General features: G+C 38.8%; 1 protein-coding gene across 3 annotated transcripts in view; it reads left to right on the forward strand.

Annotated features, from left to right (window-relative positions):
- FBXO38 (F-box protein 38) overlaps nucleotides 1–15699 on the forward strand; it is a 55135-nt gene that overhangs the window by 37762 nt on the left and 1674 nt on the right. The window contains exons 14-21 of one of the 3 annotated variants that reach the window (XM_055325612.1): nucleotides 1084–1263; nucleotides 2799–3533; nucleotides 8608–8708; nucleotides 8931–9033; nucleotides 12088–12254; nucleotides 13631–13776; nucleotides 14421–14524; nucleotides 15043–15156. In XM_055325612.1, coding sequence (XP_055181587.1) covers nucleotides 1084–1263; nucleotides 2799–3533; nucleotides 8608–8708; nucleotides 8931–9033; nucleotides 12088–12254; nucleotides 13631–13776; nucleotides 14421–14524; nucleotides 15043–15156 — 1650 coding nt within the window. The remainder of the gene's footprint in view (nucleotides 1–1083; nucleotides 1264–2798; nucleotides 3534–8607; nucleotides 8709–8930; nucleotides 9034–12087; nucleotides 12255–13630; nucleotides 13777–14420; nucleotides 14525–15042; nucleotides 15157–15699) is intronic. The other 2 variants (XM_055325613.1, XM_055325614.1) reach the window with 2 other exon arrangements.

Below are 15699 nucleotides of genomic sequence, written 5' to 3' on the forward strand. Positions count from 1 at the left end.
GGCAACAACTCCTCTTTCTGTATTGGTGTTCACATATGGGTGTTTGTGTGTGTGTAGAAAGAAAGCACTCATATTTTTGATGGAAAAAGTAAATGACCTGATTATAGTTTGCTTGTCCTCTCCCTCCATTTTGGTGGGAGGAACAGGAATGGAGAGGTTGATTTGGTTTAGTTAACAGACCAAGATCTCATCTGTTTGCCAGTGGGTGGCTTATGGCAGGCAGGCTGTAGAGTCACAAGGCCCTTAAAGATTATCTGATACAACACCGTGTTTTACAGATGGGGTAACCAGTAGTCTTTCAGAATGAGTTTAAATAATGTGCTTAAGACCACTTGGCCAGTCTTAAAGGGACAGCACGGAGATTAGAACCCAAGTTTTCTTACTCCTGGTCTGTTGGAATGCTACCTTGTCTTTGAATTGAAAATATCTTTAACTGTCCTTGTTTTAAGTGTCTTACAGATGCAGTCACTTATTCAACAAGTATTTATTGAGTATTACTCTGTGCCAGGCATTGTACAGTGTGACAGGAACAAGACAGGCAAGGTTCTTTGGAGCTTACATTTTATCGGTGGAGTGAACTTCAGTCATTTGTCAGAGAGGTGTACTGCCAAGCAGAGAAAACATTTTTTACATAAATATAAATGCTCAAATAACCAAACTGTAACATGTGACTAGCATTTCAAGAATGTATCTTGCTACATCTAATGAGAAAGACCACTCAAAGAATGAAGAGTGCTCACCAGTCTTATAGGTTTCTGAAGTTCATCTTCACTTGCTTTGTCTTCATACATTTGCAAAATTGGGAAAGTAAGCTATTTTTAAAATGATTATGACGACTTACTTTGATTATTTTTAGGATGATTTATGTGACTTTTTCAAATAGTGAAAGTCCTAAAGGGGGATGCCAAATGATCTTCTATTTTGATCTGCTTTTAGAAACGTATATATTCCATTAACATGAGTGATAAAGAAGGCTACATAGAGCCAAAGCATCTCTGTGAGCCCAGATCCCTAGAAATATTACTTGAAGTGAGAGCCTTCCTTGGCAAAAAGTAACTGTTAGGCCTGTGCTTTCTGTTTTAGGACCCAGTGGTCTTCAGCGTGTAGTAAAACCAACTCCAATTACTGTTCATGATTCAGAGAGTGATGATGAGGAAGACAGTCTAGAACTCCAAGAAGTCTGGATTCCTAAGAATGGTGCTCGACGTTACTCTGAGCGAGAAGAAAAATCCGGAGAGTCAGTGCAGTCCAGGGAATTGTCAGGTGAGAGATAATATCTTGCTGGGACCGGTTAGTGGGAGTCATTGTGAGAACTGATGGACACATGTGACCTTTATTTATATACTGTGTCCCTACCACAGTCTGTGGTGCAGTTAACATATCCTTATGGAATGTGACGGGAGGCGAGAAGGGCCATAGCCCAAGGGAGAGGGGAATTTGGGTGGCGCTCTCAAGGGCAAGTGTAGCACAACAGAAATATTGTGGAATCGGGGCTCAGGGAAGAGAAGACGTGAGGATTGTGACTTCCACAGTGGAGGCTTTAGGACCCTGTGGCATCAGGGAATGAAGGATTAGCGAGAGGCCTGGGCTTCACATGGGGGGTGACTCCTAAGGCGTCCAGAGCAATGAGAAAACAACCACCCGGCCAGCTGATAATCTGTCCAGTTGTGCTTAGTGAATGTTGGTGGCTGATTTGGTGCTTGAGGGGATCCTGCAGTGTCTTCTTACAATCCCAGCCTCCCCTTCCATCTAGTCAGCAGCCTTCTACCATTTGCCTCACCAAGAAGCTTTCGTTTTCATAACCTTCAGGTCATTCATCTTCCTTGTCTTTCCCTCCCTGCTGTTTCTCAGAACTACACGCATACCACTTTGGGCAAAGGGTGAGGTTTTTAAAAATTGTCCACTAATTTCCCTTGGGTACTCTACTCCTTAATATGTCTGAATATTCAGTACACCCTTAACACTGGCCCTGAAATACATAATCACTTCTGTGTGGAAAGCTTAGTTCTTTAGACTTGGAATCACTTACTAACCAATGACTGATTACTCTATTCTTATTTTATTCCTTTTAAGAAATTCTGGTATCTTCACACTGTGGTTGAAAGGAGCTTTTATGGAAACCAAAATTTAGGAAAAGGAATGTGACCAGCTGACTAATAACCTAATGTTTCCGAGAAAGTTCAGATTCTGAATTTAGAAACTAGATCTTCTGTCAGCCAGACAAAATCTTATTTAAGTATTCCTTTATCTATTCATTGAGCCTTACTGTGCCCCAGGTACTGTGTTAGGTGAGGTGAGGGGTGCAGACATGAATAAGTCATGATCCCTCTCACTAAGGAACCTCCAATCTGGTTTGAAGAGTCACGTCAGAAATCTAGTATAATGATACCACAGGGCATATCCTACAGGGGCTTTGGGGTGGGGGGTGCAGAAGAGATTGAACAGATGCACGAGGCCGAAGAATTGGTGAGAACAAAGGCCCAGCAGTAGAATGGCAAGGGTATGTTCAGAGAAAAGTTTGGGCTAGCGTGTAGTATGTATATCAGAGGGGCCACGAACAGAAAGCTAGTTTGGAACTAGATCGTAGTGGGCCATGGAGGCTGAGCTGAGGAGAGTAAACCAGGTAGGCACTAGAGACCATAGAGAATTGTTAAGCAGCTGAGTGATACTGTCATCATTATACGTTAGGAAAATTAGTGTACATTGTTTCCTGTTCCAAATTTACTCTTGCCTTTTGTCCAGAATTTGTACTGAAATCTTTTCTTTTCCTCGGGCCATTCTTCTTTTTCTATAAGCAGTAAGTGGAAAAGGCAAGACTCCACTTCGAAAGAGGTACAACTCCCATCAGATGGGCCAATCGAAGCAGTTTCCCCTCGAGGAAAGCAGCTGTGAGAAAGGCTGTCAGGTCACCAGTGAGCAGATCAAAGCCGATATGAAAGCAGCTAGGGATATTCCTGAAAAGAAAAAAAACAAGGATGTTTATCCCAGCTGCAGCAGCGCCACCGCCAGCACAGTGGGAACCTCCAGCTCACACAGCACTGCTTCTCAAAGCCCCGACTTTGTAAGGACGGTGAACAGCGGCGGCTCTTCCGAGCCTAGCCCTTCAGAAGTGGATGTGTCCAGGCAGTGTGTCTGCTCCCCCGGTGGGTCAGAGGACTCTGAGGCCATGGAGGAGGGAGATGCAGAGAGTTCTGTCTGCCCCAGATGCTGCTGTCACAGGCCCCAAGAATCCCAAAGGAGAACTAGCAGGTGTTCTGATGAGGAACGTCCTTCAACCAGCCGAGCCTGTGTTGTGAATGGCCCGGATGGTACGAGATCCGCCTTTTCCTTTAGGACTCTGCCACAAGGGGGGTCTTCAGGCCCAGCACATGATGAGAGGACTAATGGGAGTGGCTCTGGGGCTACAGGTGAGGACAGGAGGGGGAGCTCCCAGCCTGAGAGCTATGACGTGCAGTCTAATGAAGACTACCCTCGGAGGCCCCTAACAAGGGCCAGGAGCAGACTCTCCCATGTACCGCTGGTATCTGAGTCAGGTATGACAACGCTGCCAGGATTTAGCAACCGCAGGGTAGGCCTTGACAGGGGCATGAGATCGTTCCATGAGTTTTCTTACATAAAGCCAGTTTGGCAAATTGAATTCTATGTTGGGGTTCTGTGATCATACAAAGTTTGAACTAATGTTCAGCAGGGGTGGGGGGGAAGGCATGTAAAAGATCTTGTAAAATATCCAACCCAGGAAAAGTCAAACCGTTAAGCCTCTATGAGAAATATAACTGTGTATGTTGACCCTAATACAATACTCATTCTGATGTCCAAGTCGCAATGTAATAACTCTGCTCCCATCCCATTACTTAGGGAGGTTGTAACTCTTAGGGAAGCTTTAAACCTTAGCCAGAAGGTAAAGACCTGAGGTTGCTGGGGCTGGGGAACATATCGTACAGGGTATACCCCTCTGTCTGCCTGTGCAGTACTTAGTAATTCTTTCTGAAATCTAGTTTTGCTTCCAGATAGGTTTGGCAGGAGATAAGCAGGTAAGTAGGTAGTTTAGCTGGGAATTATTTTTGAAGATACACCCAAAACATAGATATGTATATAATTTCATTGATAACATATGATTTATGTCAAGGCTTTGGATTGGGTGGGGTAAGCACATTTCTCAAGCATGGTTCTGTTTATATTTCTGACCTGGTTTTTCAGTAATATCTCCTCCTTTTATTAAGTCATGAATAGCTATCAATGAATAACAATACATTTTCATTTTCTCCAGGTCTCCCTTAATTTGAAAATCTTAAAATCAGTTCCAGAATATAGAGTTAATGTTTTCTTTGTATACTAAATAGAGGTGATCAAATCACATGGAACTAAACTAACAAAAATAAGCTTTCAGGAGATAAATTTGAGACCTTATTTACATGCTAATCATAGTAGCATTAACTAACAATAAAATGAGTTTTATTTAAATATTTCCTTATGCTTTGCAAACACTAGTTCTGCCATATGACGAAAAATACATTTCCCAGCTTGAATTTTAAATGTTTTATCATCTCTTTTTTTAATATACATAAAGAATTCACCATTTTAACCATTTTGAAGTGTACATTTCATTGACATTAAGTGCATTCATTGAGTTTTTAATTTGGTTTTCAATTTATGGCCTTATGTAGTGTTAAAACCCTGTTAGAAGCTAACATAGTTATTTTGTGAATTCTTATTTTGAGAATAAATACTTGTAAGTATTGTGCAAACATTACCACCATCCATCTGAACATTTTCATCCTCCCAAGCAGATCTCTGTGCCCATTACATAGAAACTCCTTGTGATGATGCCTTTTGTTGCATGGTTTTTCATGTTTGTCAAGTTGGATCTACTTGTTTACCTTTATGATTTCTCTGTTTTCTGCTGTGGAAGACCTTCCTTAAGTATGGTTCAGATAATTGTTCTTATCTTCCCATTCTTTTATTCATTTGCCTATCTGAGCTCTTTATTTTAATCTGTGGGAATGAACTTTATTTTTTTTTTTATTCCAAATTGTCATTGTCACTGAGTTGCTTCAGTGCTAGTTATTGGCTTCCATTCTCATGTCATTATTTTGAAATGCTTTTTTTATCATATATGTTAGATAAACTTAGTTTTGTCTCTGAGCATTCTGTTCTGTTCCAGTGTTCTATCCTCTTTCTTTATTCTTCTTCAAAATTTCCTCAGCTAGTCATGCATTTCTTATTTATTTTTGTCATTTTTTTACAACAATTTTGTCAAGCTCCAAAAACAAATCTCAGTGTTCTTTTGGACTTCCATTACATTAACACACTGAAAAGATAATTGTCATTTTTGCAGCATGGAGTCTTCCTATTTAGGGATGGTTTTGTCTCTGATTTTGTCTTTTGTTTCTTCTCTTTTGTAAATGTTTCAATTGTTTTTGCGGGGGGTGGGGGTTGTTTTGGTTTTGTTTTTGATATAAATATATCGTATTAGCCCTACAGGGCTTTGACATATTTGTTGTCTCATGTTCTGCTCTCCTCTTTACCATTTCTTTCTGAATTGTTTCAGGACTAGAACCTTGCTTAGGTGAAATAATTATCTAGAAATAAAAAATATCTCATTTCTACTTTTTTAGGTAAATTATATCTGTTATCTTGTGATTTTTTTTCAAGTTGAGAAGATTTCATATGTGTATGTAGGTAATTGTACAGTAGATAAATTATTACCTCATTTTTTCAACCGTACAAGTGTCCATTTACTTTCAGAAACAAGTTTTCTGGAGAAATGTCAAAGTGCTGATTTTAGTATCTGGGTCTCTTTTGGAAAGAAGAAATTATTTGAGTGGCCTTCAACTTGCTATTTTCGATCTAGCATGTTTTTTATATCTATTGGCCATTCTGGTCTTCAGAGTTTTAAGGAGAAAAATCAATAAAGGAAGAAACTTGATTGAGGGTTAATGGAGTTTTTAAAAATCAGTTAGCAAACAAAATGAGTTTTTAATTTGGTTTTCAGTTTATGGCCTTATGTAGTGTTAAAACCCTGTTAGAAGCTAACATAGTTATTTTATGACTTCTTATTTTGGGAATAAATACTTGTAAGTTGTTTGTATCCTCATTGTATACTTTATAAAATAAATATGACAAAAATAACTAACTGGATTGTCAAAGAATAGCATTTAAGATTAATATGATATGGTTCTCATAAATACTAACCTCTTTCCCTGATACCCCAAGACCGAATTGGTTTTTTTTCTGTGTTTCTGTAGTATCTTCTATGCCAATGTTAACTATACTGTGTTGTAATTCTGTGTTTTGCTGTCTGTCTTTCCAATAGACTGAGCTCTGTGAGGGCAGGGACAGTGTCTGGTTGTTTGCCATTTAATTCCCAGCTTCTAGCAGAATGTGTTACATGATGTGGGGCTCAGTGAATAATTGTGAACTTAATAAGTGGTAGGAACCAACATATGAGGTATGTTGATGCTGGTAGATGTATGAAATCATCACTAAAAATTGTCCCTAAACAAAGAGGGAGGCATGAGAAAAAATAAGATTAATCTTTTTTTCTTTTACATTGGGAGGCCTTTGTTTTTAATGCTTATAAAGTGTGACACAGATTTATAACTTCTCATAGAAAATATGAACTGCCAATCTGGACACTCTGGAGAGCAGGAAATTTAACTTTTTGAACCCCATGTTCTGATTAGTTACGGAAGAGAACATTCCAGGAAGGTGAAAAGTTTGGAAATCAGATCATAAAAAGAGAATGCTAAGAGAAAATTCTGATTTCAACACTGTCATAAAGGAATGGAAACAGACCTGGTTTTTATTTGTTTTCATTTTTCGGGTACTGGGAGACAAATCAGTTCCTATTGGTCATAACAGGTGTGTGAATTTTATCTGTCATGTAAAATGTGCTGCCTTTAGCAGACTCCTTGTCAATAAAGATAAATAGATTTTGCATGAAGTCCCTTCAGGAATACTATGGAAGAAGGCCTTCTGTGGGTTGGCTAGATCACTAGTTCTCATCTTTTCCAGAACCCCAGGATTTTGTTTGAGTTCATGGTCCTCAGAGGATGTTCGGTGGGCAGAACTATTAGGCTCTCTTTTATAGCTTTCAACCAGAGCAGCTGCTTTCAGTTGGTTTGCATAGTGAGGTTTCACAAAGGTTTCCACAAAGTGGTAGAGAGTGTTCCAGTGTCTTAAAAACAAAACAAAACAAAACAACACTTGAATTAGATCCCTAAATTTCCAATCTAATCCAAGCCTTTGGGAATTTGCAATATCTGCGCCTTGTTTTCCCTATCTTTCTTTCTAATCTTCGACCTTTGAAGTTACAGAATTACCAGGTAGGATGTCTATAATATACTAGTGGTATCCGAAAGCAGTGTGGTGAGATTTAATTCATTAAGATTAGCCTTACTGCATTTAATAAATTCTCTCCTACAGAATGTTTGTCAGAAAATGAGGACAGTGATTTCTCAGTGTTTTGTCTTAGAATGTATATGTGCTTGTTAAAGTTTTAGAGATGAATTTAGACCTTGCATTTAAATAAAATCAACATAATATTTGCTTTTATAATTACACTGTGATGTTTTAGAACAACGCTAGTAAATGTGTTAGGGTCTTGCTAACCAGGATCTGACAGATAAAAGACTACAGGTTTTCATAGTGATTGGTGCCAGATTGCCTGGTCTTGCCTCCTGATTCCTCCACTTAGGCTGTGGCAAGCCCTTGTACTGTCCTATGTCACTGTTTCCTTATTTGTAAAACAGAGAGTGATCTCAGAGGTCTGTTTGAAGGATTAAATTAGTTAATGAAAGTAAAATCCGTAGAAAAGTGCCTGACACACAGTAAGCGCTCGTAAATACTTGCTACTATTGTTATTCCATTTATGTATCTAATGCACTCGTTCAGTGAATATTGAGTGCCAATTTGTTCAGTAAATGTTCATTTTAGATGCTAGTGGCTGACATTGACACAAAGGTGTGAAAGTGTTGTCTTCAAGAAACCTTTAAGTGGAGAAACAAGTATACAGGGAATTACAGAACCACTTAGAGGGCTTGGGGGCTGAGGTGATTTGTTAGAGTAGGGGATATTTGAGCTGGACTTTTCAGGAATGGGTAGAATGAAGTCAGGAAAGGATGTTCTGGGCAGAAGGAGCTAGAATGATTTTGACTTCAAATGCTCTGGCAGTGGCAGATGACTAGGACACAGTATGGAATAAAATTGAGAATAAGTATCAGGCCTTGAAACATATTTACTAAGCAGTAGTTAGTAATTTAAAGTTGTTCAACAGGAAAATGGTGAGTTTAATCCACCAACAGTATCTAGGATGGGTTGGTAACTGGAGATAGAAGTTGTTAGATTGTTGATAATGGCCAAGGTATGAGAAGGGAAATCCTATTTGATGTCGATTGGTTTGAGATAATGCAGGGTGATCTTGTTTTGGAATAGTCATATGGAAATAGAGATTATGTTCTATTGGGTTATAATCCAATGATATTCTGTTGGGAACCAGGTCATAGATTTGAGAGTTGCCTTGAGAGAGTTCATACAATATGCAGTTGTATTCTCTTGAAGGAAAAAGCTAAAAGCTAAAGTTTGGATTTTCCTCTTGCCTTTTTCTAGAGGTTGCCAAAACAAAGCCACGTCATGCCATGAAACGGAAGAGGACAGCAGACAAATCCACCAGTACCAGTGATCCTGTGATTGAGGATGACCATGTGCAGGTGAAGAAAAAAGCCACCAGTTAGCTTTCAGTTTCAGCCAAGTTCCTGAATAATGACTAAAGTTTCCATCTTTATATATATATATATATATATTATTTTTTTTTTGCCCTAAAAGAAGAAATTGATAACAGCTGCTTCTTAACTTGTGCCAGTGAAAACATTTAAGGTTTAAAAAGAAAAGTCTGCCGAAAGATACATCTTTTAAAATTTTTTTCCTTATAGGTCCTTGTATTAAAATCCAAAAATCTTGTTGGAGTCACTATGACCAACTGTGGAATCACAGATCTCGTGTTAAAGGACTGTCCCAAGATGATGTTCATCCACGGTATGTATTTAGGCCTCTGTCACACAAAAGCATCACGAATGAGCTTAAAGAATTAAGGACTCATACATACTACAATAACATTTCTTTATTTTTTCAAAGGAATCCTTATGTTGGATTATTTCTAATTCTGTCCCTGTTCTATAGTTGTCAGGCAGTTGCTCCCTAGTCGTTGTGAGGGAGCAAGTGCAGAGACTTCATCTTTTAAAACAACCTCTCCTCTGCTTTCCTCTAAATGGTAATTGCTCCTTAATCTACAGAGTAGATAAACAACATGTATGGGCTTTGGAGCCAAGTAAATGTCTGCTCGAATTCTGTCTCTACCATTTGCCAAGCTATATGATGTTGGTAGCGTTTTGTGTTCCTGTTGTCATGGAGTGGTGACTGCGCCTTATGTGCTTATTGGGTCTAAATTTGATGGACATCGTCAGTCATAACCTCAGTTCCTGGCACATTATCCTCAGTCCAGACTCCCACTTTTCCCCTTAGTCCCATTGTCCTGTGTTGCCAATCCCATAAGCTCCTGCCATCTCTACTGATGCCTTAAATGCATGTCCTTCCAGTCCGTTTCTACTTATATACATATTTACCTCTGAACAAATAGGAGTAGGGTATTATTTTGTGTGAGCTTTTTTAAAATTTCAGGTGTTTGATATGTCCATTTCTCCATTTTCAGTCAAAATCACATTTTGGTACCTATCCATGTAGAATTATGAAGATATGACATGTTTTTTGCTTTGGACAAGTTACATATTCTCTGGGTTCATCTTTTTTCAATTTGTAAAGTGTGCATAATTATGCTTACCCTATAAACATTTGTGAAGATTTAAATACAATGATACATGTGTGTATGTGTGTGTGTATATATATGTACACTTAAATAGGTCTTACCTCTAAGTAAAAGCTTGCCTAATATTAGTTTTGTATTGTATGAGTACTGCAGTATTTGGGGCTTTCTTTTCTTTGCACTTCTGTGCTACTTACTAGTTGTTTTTGATTGTTTTCTGTGTTACTATTAGTGAGCAAAACAAGGAAATCCTTACCAATTTGTCGTATATTAGGAGAATCCCAGAAAGAAGAGCTAAACTAATATATAAACACTACCTCTCTCCTGAATTCTAGAAAACTCTAGACCCTATGTTCACCCGTAAGAGGTGATACTTTACTCCATTCCAGTCAATTAAGTCTTAAAATATCTACTAAATGACCATCTCCTTTTGGAGTTTCCTCCTAAAACAGAATCAGGGCCCTTCAGAAGCTCAGAGGTCATAACAGCAGGGGAGCCCAGCCTGGCTTAAGGCAGCACTCTCATCACTCTCCTCTCTGAGGTTTGAGAATCTGCCTCACAATCTTTGAGCTGCTTTGACTTCTCATTCTTTTCTCCATTCATCTCTTAGAGAATCTGATTGGTTTTCACTTCTGTACTTAACTCAGAGGATTCATTCTCTCCATATCTTCTCTATACTTAGTGATAGATCATGTGGCCTCAGGCCCTGCCTTTTGTTTGCTCTTAAACCAAATTGTTTACCTCAGCTTATCATGGGATCAGGGATCCTAGATAAGCAGTTCTGTCCCTAGACACCCACCAAACAGAGTTAATGGTGGGCGAGATGGCTAGTTGAGGTCTGAACTGACCTTAACCTTGTCTGGTTTTACAGGGCAGAGCTATTGAACCTCTATCATTATCTGATCCTCTCTCTTTTCCTCCTTTCCTGTCACCTACCCTGCTTCCCCTTCCTCCTGCCAGGTCACAGAAGAAGAAAATGAGTCAGAAAGGCAGAGACTTGATTAGCCCTCCAACATCAAGTTAGTTACAGGGCTCGACTGCTCAGGAAGGTGATGACATTGTGTCAAGGATGTTATAGAAGATGTCTTTCTGAAATGTTAAAGAGATGAAGCATATCAGCTCTGTGGTTTTATCATATCTTCCATCTTATTCTCTCTTGAGTTGGATGAGGTTGAAATCTATAGTAAAAAATTGGATCAGAGGGAACTTTGAGGTTAATAGAAAAGGAAAGGGAGATTTTTCTGAAGTTAGAGTACTATTACAGTTAAATGCATTTATTATATAGCAACTATTTTTCTTTATATATAACTTGTTATTTGCATGTTTGGCGGGAGCATATTTAATCATGTTTCAGGCCAGCATTTTCAATAGAACTCTACAGTGTTGGAAATGCTCTGTATCTGCACTGCTTGATACGGTAACCACTGGCCACCTGTGACTATTAAATACTTGAACTGTGGCTGATGACTGAGAAACTAAATTGTTAATATTAATACATTATAGTTAATAGAAATTTAAAAAGCTCAGGTGGCTAGTGGCTACCACACTGGATTATACAGCCTTAGACTAAAGTATCCAAATACTTTGGGTCTCTTAAGGTTTTGCTTTTAAACTTACAATAGAAATTAAAATCAACTCTGCTCATTTCCTGTGGGTGAATGTATGATAATATATGTAAATTATTCTAGGTTTATTTGAACATTACCCATAAAATTGTATAATGTGATAGTTACCATCATTCATTCTTTTAAATAAATATTTTTAAAACAGTTGCTATGTTTAGGCAAGTTACTCTCTGGAATATGGACTCCTTTCCAGTAAAATCTTAGGTAGAAAAAAGTTCTTTGACATCCCTTCAACATGATGGTGACCACCACCTTTTGAACAGGACAGAATGACTTTTTTTTTTTTTTTTTTTAATATTAGAAAGCATGCACATGAGCATGGGCAGGAGGGGCAAGGGAAGAGAACGAGAAAATCCCAAGCAGACTCCACACTGGGTGGAGAGCCTCATGTGGGGCTCAGTCTCCTGACCATGACCAGAGCTGAAGCCAAGAATCAGACACTTAACTGCCTGAGCCATGCAGGCGCCCCATGACATTTTCAAATCATTTTGATAACTGTTAGCTGTAGTTTATGACAGTACTTAATGTTAAGAGATGTTCAGGTCTGTAGTATTCTCCTCCAAAGATGATTCAAGATGGTCTATACACTGCTATATTATTTTGTATAGAATATTTGTAGAGCTTACCATTGTTTTAATTTTATAGCTACCAGGTGCAGGGTACTGAAACATTTAAAAGTAGAAAATGCACCAATTGTAAATCGATTTGACTACGCACAGTGCAAGAAACTGAATATGGATCAAGTCCTAGATCAGATACTAAGGATGCCTCCTGAGAGAAACCGCATCATATATCTACGCCCAATGCAGCAGGTAACGAGCTCTCTCTGCTCCTTTCTGAGGAATATTGCAGTTAATTTTTTTTTTTAAGTCTTCTTTCTTTTTGGACTTGGAATTTATTCATTCGCTCAACCTGTAGTAATCTTTAGATTCTACACAGTTCTTTTAACCAAGCTGGACTATCTTGCCAGTCTTCTTCCTTAATGCTTCTCTGCTTGATTTTTGTGGGTTTTTAGCAAGCTATATGATGCAGGTAGTTGTTACTCAAGTTATTTTACTTATTAAAAGTTGCCTGTGGTCAAGAGCACAGACTCTGGTTTCAGGCTGCCTGATTTCAAATTCTCATTCACTGACCGAGAGCAGATTTTTTTGTCTTATAGAAATAAAAAATCGTATGTAAAATTAGAATAAAAACCTACACTTATCATGATAGTTAAATTAATATATGTGAAGTACCAGAACAATTGCTGGTGTGTAGTAAGTAGTCCTGTGGTAGCTGCTATTATTATCATTACTGAGAAGAAACTTTTTATCGTACATACATAAAAAGATGAATATTGGCTAAAGGTGTTAACGGTTATCATTTCACAATCTGTATAAATCAGATTATTCATGTTGTATGTGTTAAACTTAACACAGTGATGTATGTCAGTTACTTTTCAGTAAAATGGGAGCAAGACAGGGCAGAAGGGGAAGGAGCAAATATGTAAGACTCTGTGCTTGGTGCCAAAATAAAGTTTAAAGGAAATAGTAAATGATCATTGCAGTCAGTGTGTAAGCCTGGCCCCAAAAGATTCATTTCAACAAACAAATCATTTGTTGTCTATAATTTTCTGGAGTTGAAGAATACATACATACACATCCTCCTCTTGAGGAGCTTGCCATTCCAGTAGGAGGTGGACACGTATGCCGCTAAGATGGCAAGGCGGGATCACCTAAGTAGAGATGGGGAACAGGGGACCATGAGAAGAAGGCAAGTGAACAAAGGCTACAAGGGAGCAAGAGAATGCGTTCTGTCTCTAGGATTGGCTGTAGGCCAGTTTGAATCGAGCATAGAGAATACTACACATTCGCAGCTCTGTAATGCAGCCAGTACTTAAACCTATGAAGGACATACTCAGGAGTGGATCCCCGGGGTCAGTTACCTGCATCAGGATTCCCTTCTTTAGTCGGTGTTTATGTAGCAATGACATGTGAATCAGTGAGCTTGCTAGACAGAAGAATTATACAAGACCCAATCCTGGCCTGGCAAGCTATGTTCAGAACTGGATGTGACTATTTGATTTTCAGATATGCCAAAGATTTTAAAATTGAGGTCCTAAAGAAAGATTGTTCATATTCTAAGGAGATAAATTTCCAAGATTTTCTCTTCCTTGGTCCAAAGCCCTTGTCTATGATGTCTTCTCCAGGTGGACACACTGACTCTGGAGCAGAAGCTATTTAGCGGCCCCTACCCCTATCACATCTGTATTATCCATGAATTCAGTAACCCTCCCAATGTCCGGAACAAGGTGCGCATCCGCAGTTGGATGGATACTATAGCAAACATCAATCAGTAAGTAATCCATGGCCCCTGAGGTTCTTCTCCATCATTTCCCATAGCAAGGGGTCCCAGAAACAAATCCTGGTTATTCTTATCATATTTGAAATGATTCCGCCTGAGCTTGTCAGGCACTGAAACATTTGACATATAACATGTAAAGACTGAGGGGAATGAGTACTTAAAACTAAAGAGCATTGTATACATTTGTAACTTTATTTCTAAACTTCGAGAAAAACTGCAGGAACTGACCACACATGTACATTTGACTCCATTCCTTTCGCCCAGTGCATGGAAAAGAGATGAAATTTAAAGACCTTACTACTGTTAATGTTTTTACATCATCAGAAAGTTGGGCTTTTTTATACATCACTTATGTTATATAAATGTTTTGTTTAGCATCTTAAACACACAAGACATTTGATTAGAGAGTGGCTTTCTTTCTTTCCTCGATAGGATTTTGAAGATAGTGAGGAAAGTAATTGAAACCTGACTAGATATGTATCCTCCAGCTTTTTCTACTTCTGTTGGCTCTTTAATATTCTGAGATGTTCACTAGACTCTGGGTCTGATACAGCTTCGATGCATCCTTTCTACCCCACATCCCAATATCATTTCCAGTTTTGTAATTTTTATTTAATTTTTCTTATTGCCTCCAGAGAACTCATTAAGTATGAATTCTTCCCTGAAGCCACACGAAGTGAAGATGATTTAAAGAAATACCCCAAGTACCCCTGGGGTAGAGAAATCTATACTTTAGAAGGTGAGCATTTACTAGTGTTTGGGCAGTTACATAGTTGCTCACTAACTAGATAGAGAGAAAGCCATAGGGAGGGTAGGAACGGGAGCCTCCAGTTCTTGGGATAATGGCTGTTTTGAGTATCTGCAGGTAGCAGCAACCACATAAATATTGCTCTCCCTCTTCAAATCTTTACCATGCCCAAATAATTAGAAGCAGTGTTGAAACACAAAAAGTAGCAGAAAATTGAAACCTGCTAGAGTTTAGGAGTTGAAACGACTTTAGGGCACCTGTCTCAGCCTCTTTATTTTATTTAGAGAGAGGGAGAAACTGAGGCATACTAAAATCAAAGGGTGGCCAAGATCACATGACCTAATAGCGGCAGAGTTACAATTAGAGTCCACCTCTCCTGGTCCAGTGCTTTTTTTTTACCCGTGATGGATAAAAGCACATTTTACATCCTGCTTACGAAATACTACAGTGTTTGGCCCTGTTCTTAACTTTCACACCAGCAGCACTGTTAATGTGTCTTCTTATTTTAGGGGTTGTGGATGGAGCGCCATATTCCATGATCTCTGACTTCCCTTGGTTGAGATCATTGCGGGCTGCAGAACCCAACAGCTTCGCCAGATACGATTTTGAAGATGATGAAGAAAGTAATTATGGCCTGACTTGATTTATATTCTTTAGTTTGAGTATATCTTACTGTGTTTGATACTTCATATTTTGTTTGGGTTAAAGGCAGTGTAGCCTTTAAATTGCTTCCCATATAAATGTGGGGAGGGATATTTTTAATTTTTTGTATTTTATTTAAATTCAATTAGTTAACATATAGTATATCATTAGTTTCAGTGATTCATCAGTTGCATGTAACACACAGTGCTCATCACATCACGTGCCCTCCTTATTGCTCATCATACAGTTACCCCATGCCCCCACCACCTTCGCTCCAGCGACCATCAGCTTGTTTCCTATGGTTAAGAGTCTTACAGTTTATCTCCCTGTCTAATTTCATCTTATTTTATTGTTCTTTCCCTTCCCCTATGCTCCTCTGCTTTGTTCCTTAAATTCCACATATGAGGGTAGCCTGGGTGGCTCAGTGGTTGAGCATCTGCCTTTGACTCAGAGAGCCGTCCCAGGATTGAGTCCTGCATCAGGCTCCCTGCATGGAGCCGGCTTCTCCCTCTCTCTCTCTCTCT

This window comes from Nyctereutes procyonoides, unplaced genomic scaffold (assembly GCF_905146905.1).
Source record: "Nyctereutes procyonoides isolate TBG_1078 unplaced genomic scaffold, NYPRO_anot_genome, whole genome shotgun sequence".
In the NCBI taxonomy this organism is placed as follows: Eukaryota; Metazoa; Chordata; class Mammalia; order Carnivora; family Canidae; genus Nyctereutes; species Nyctereutes procyonoides.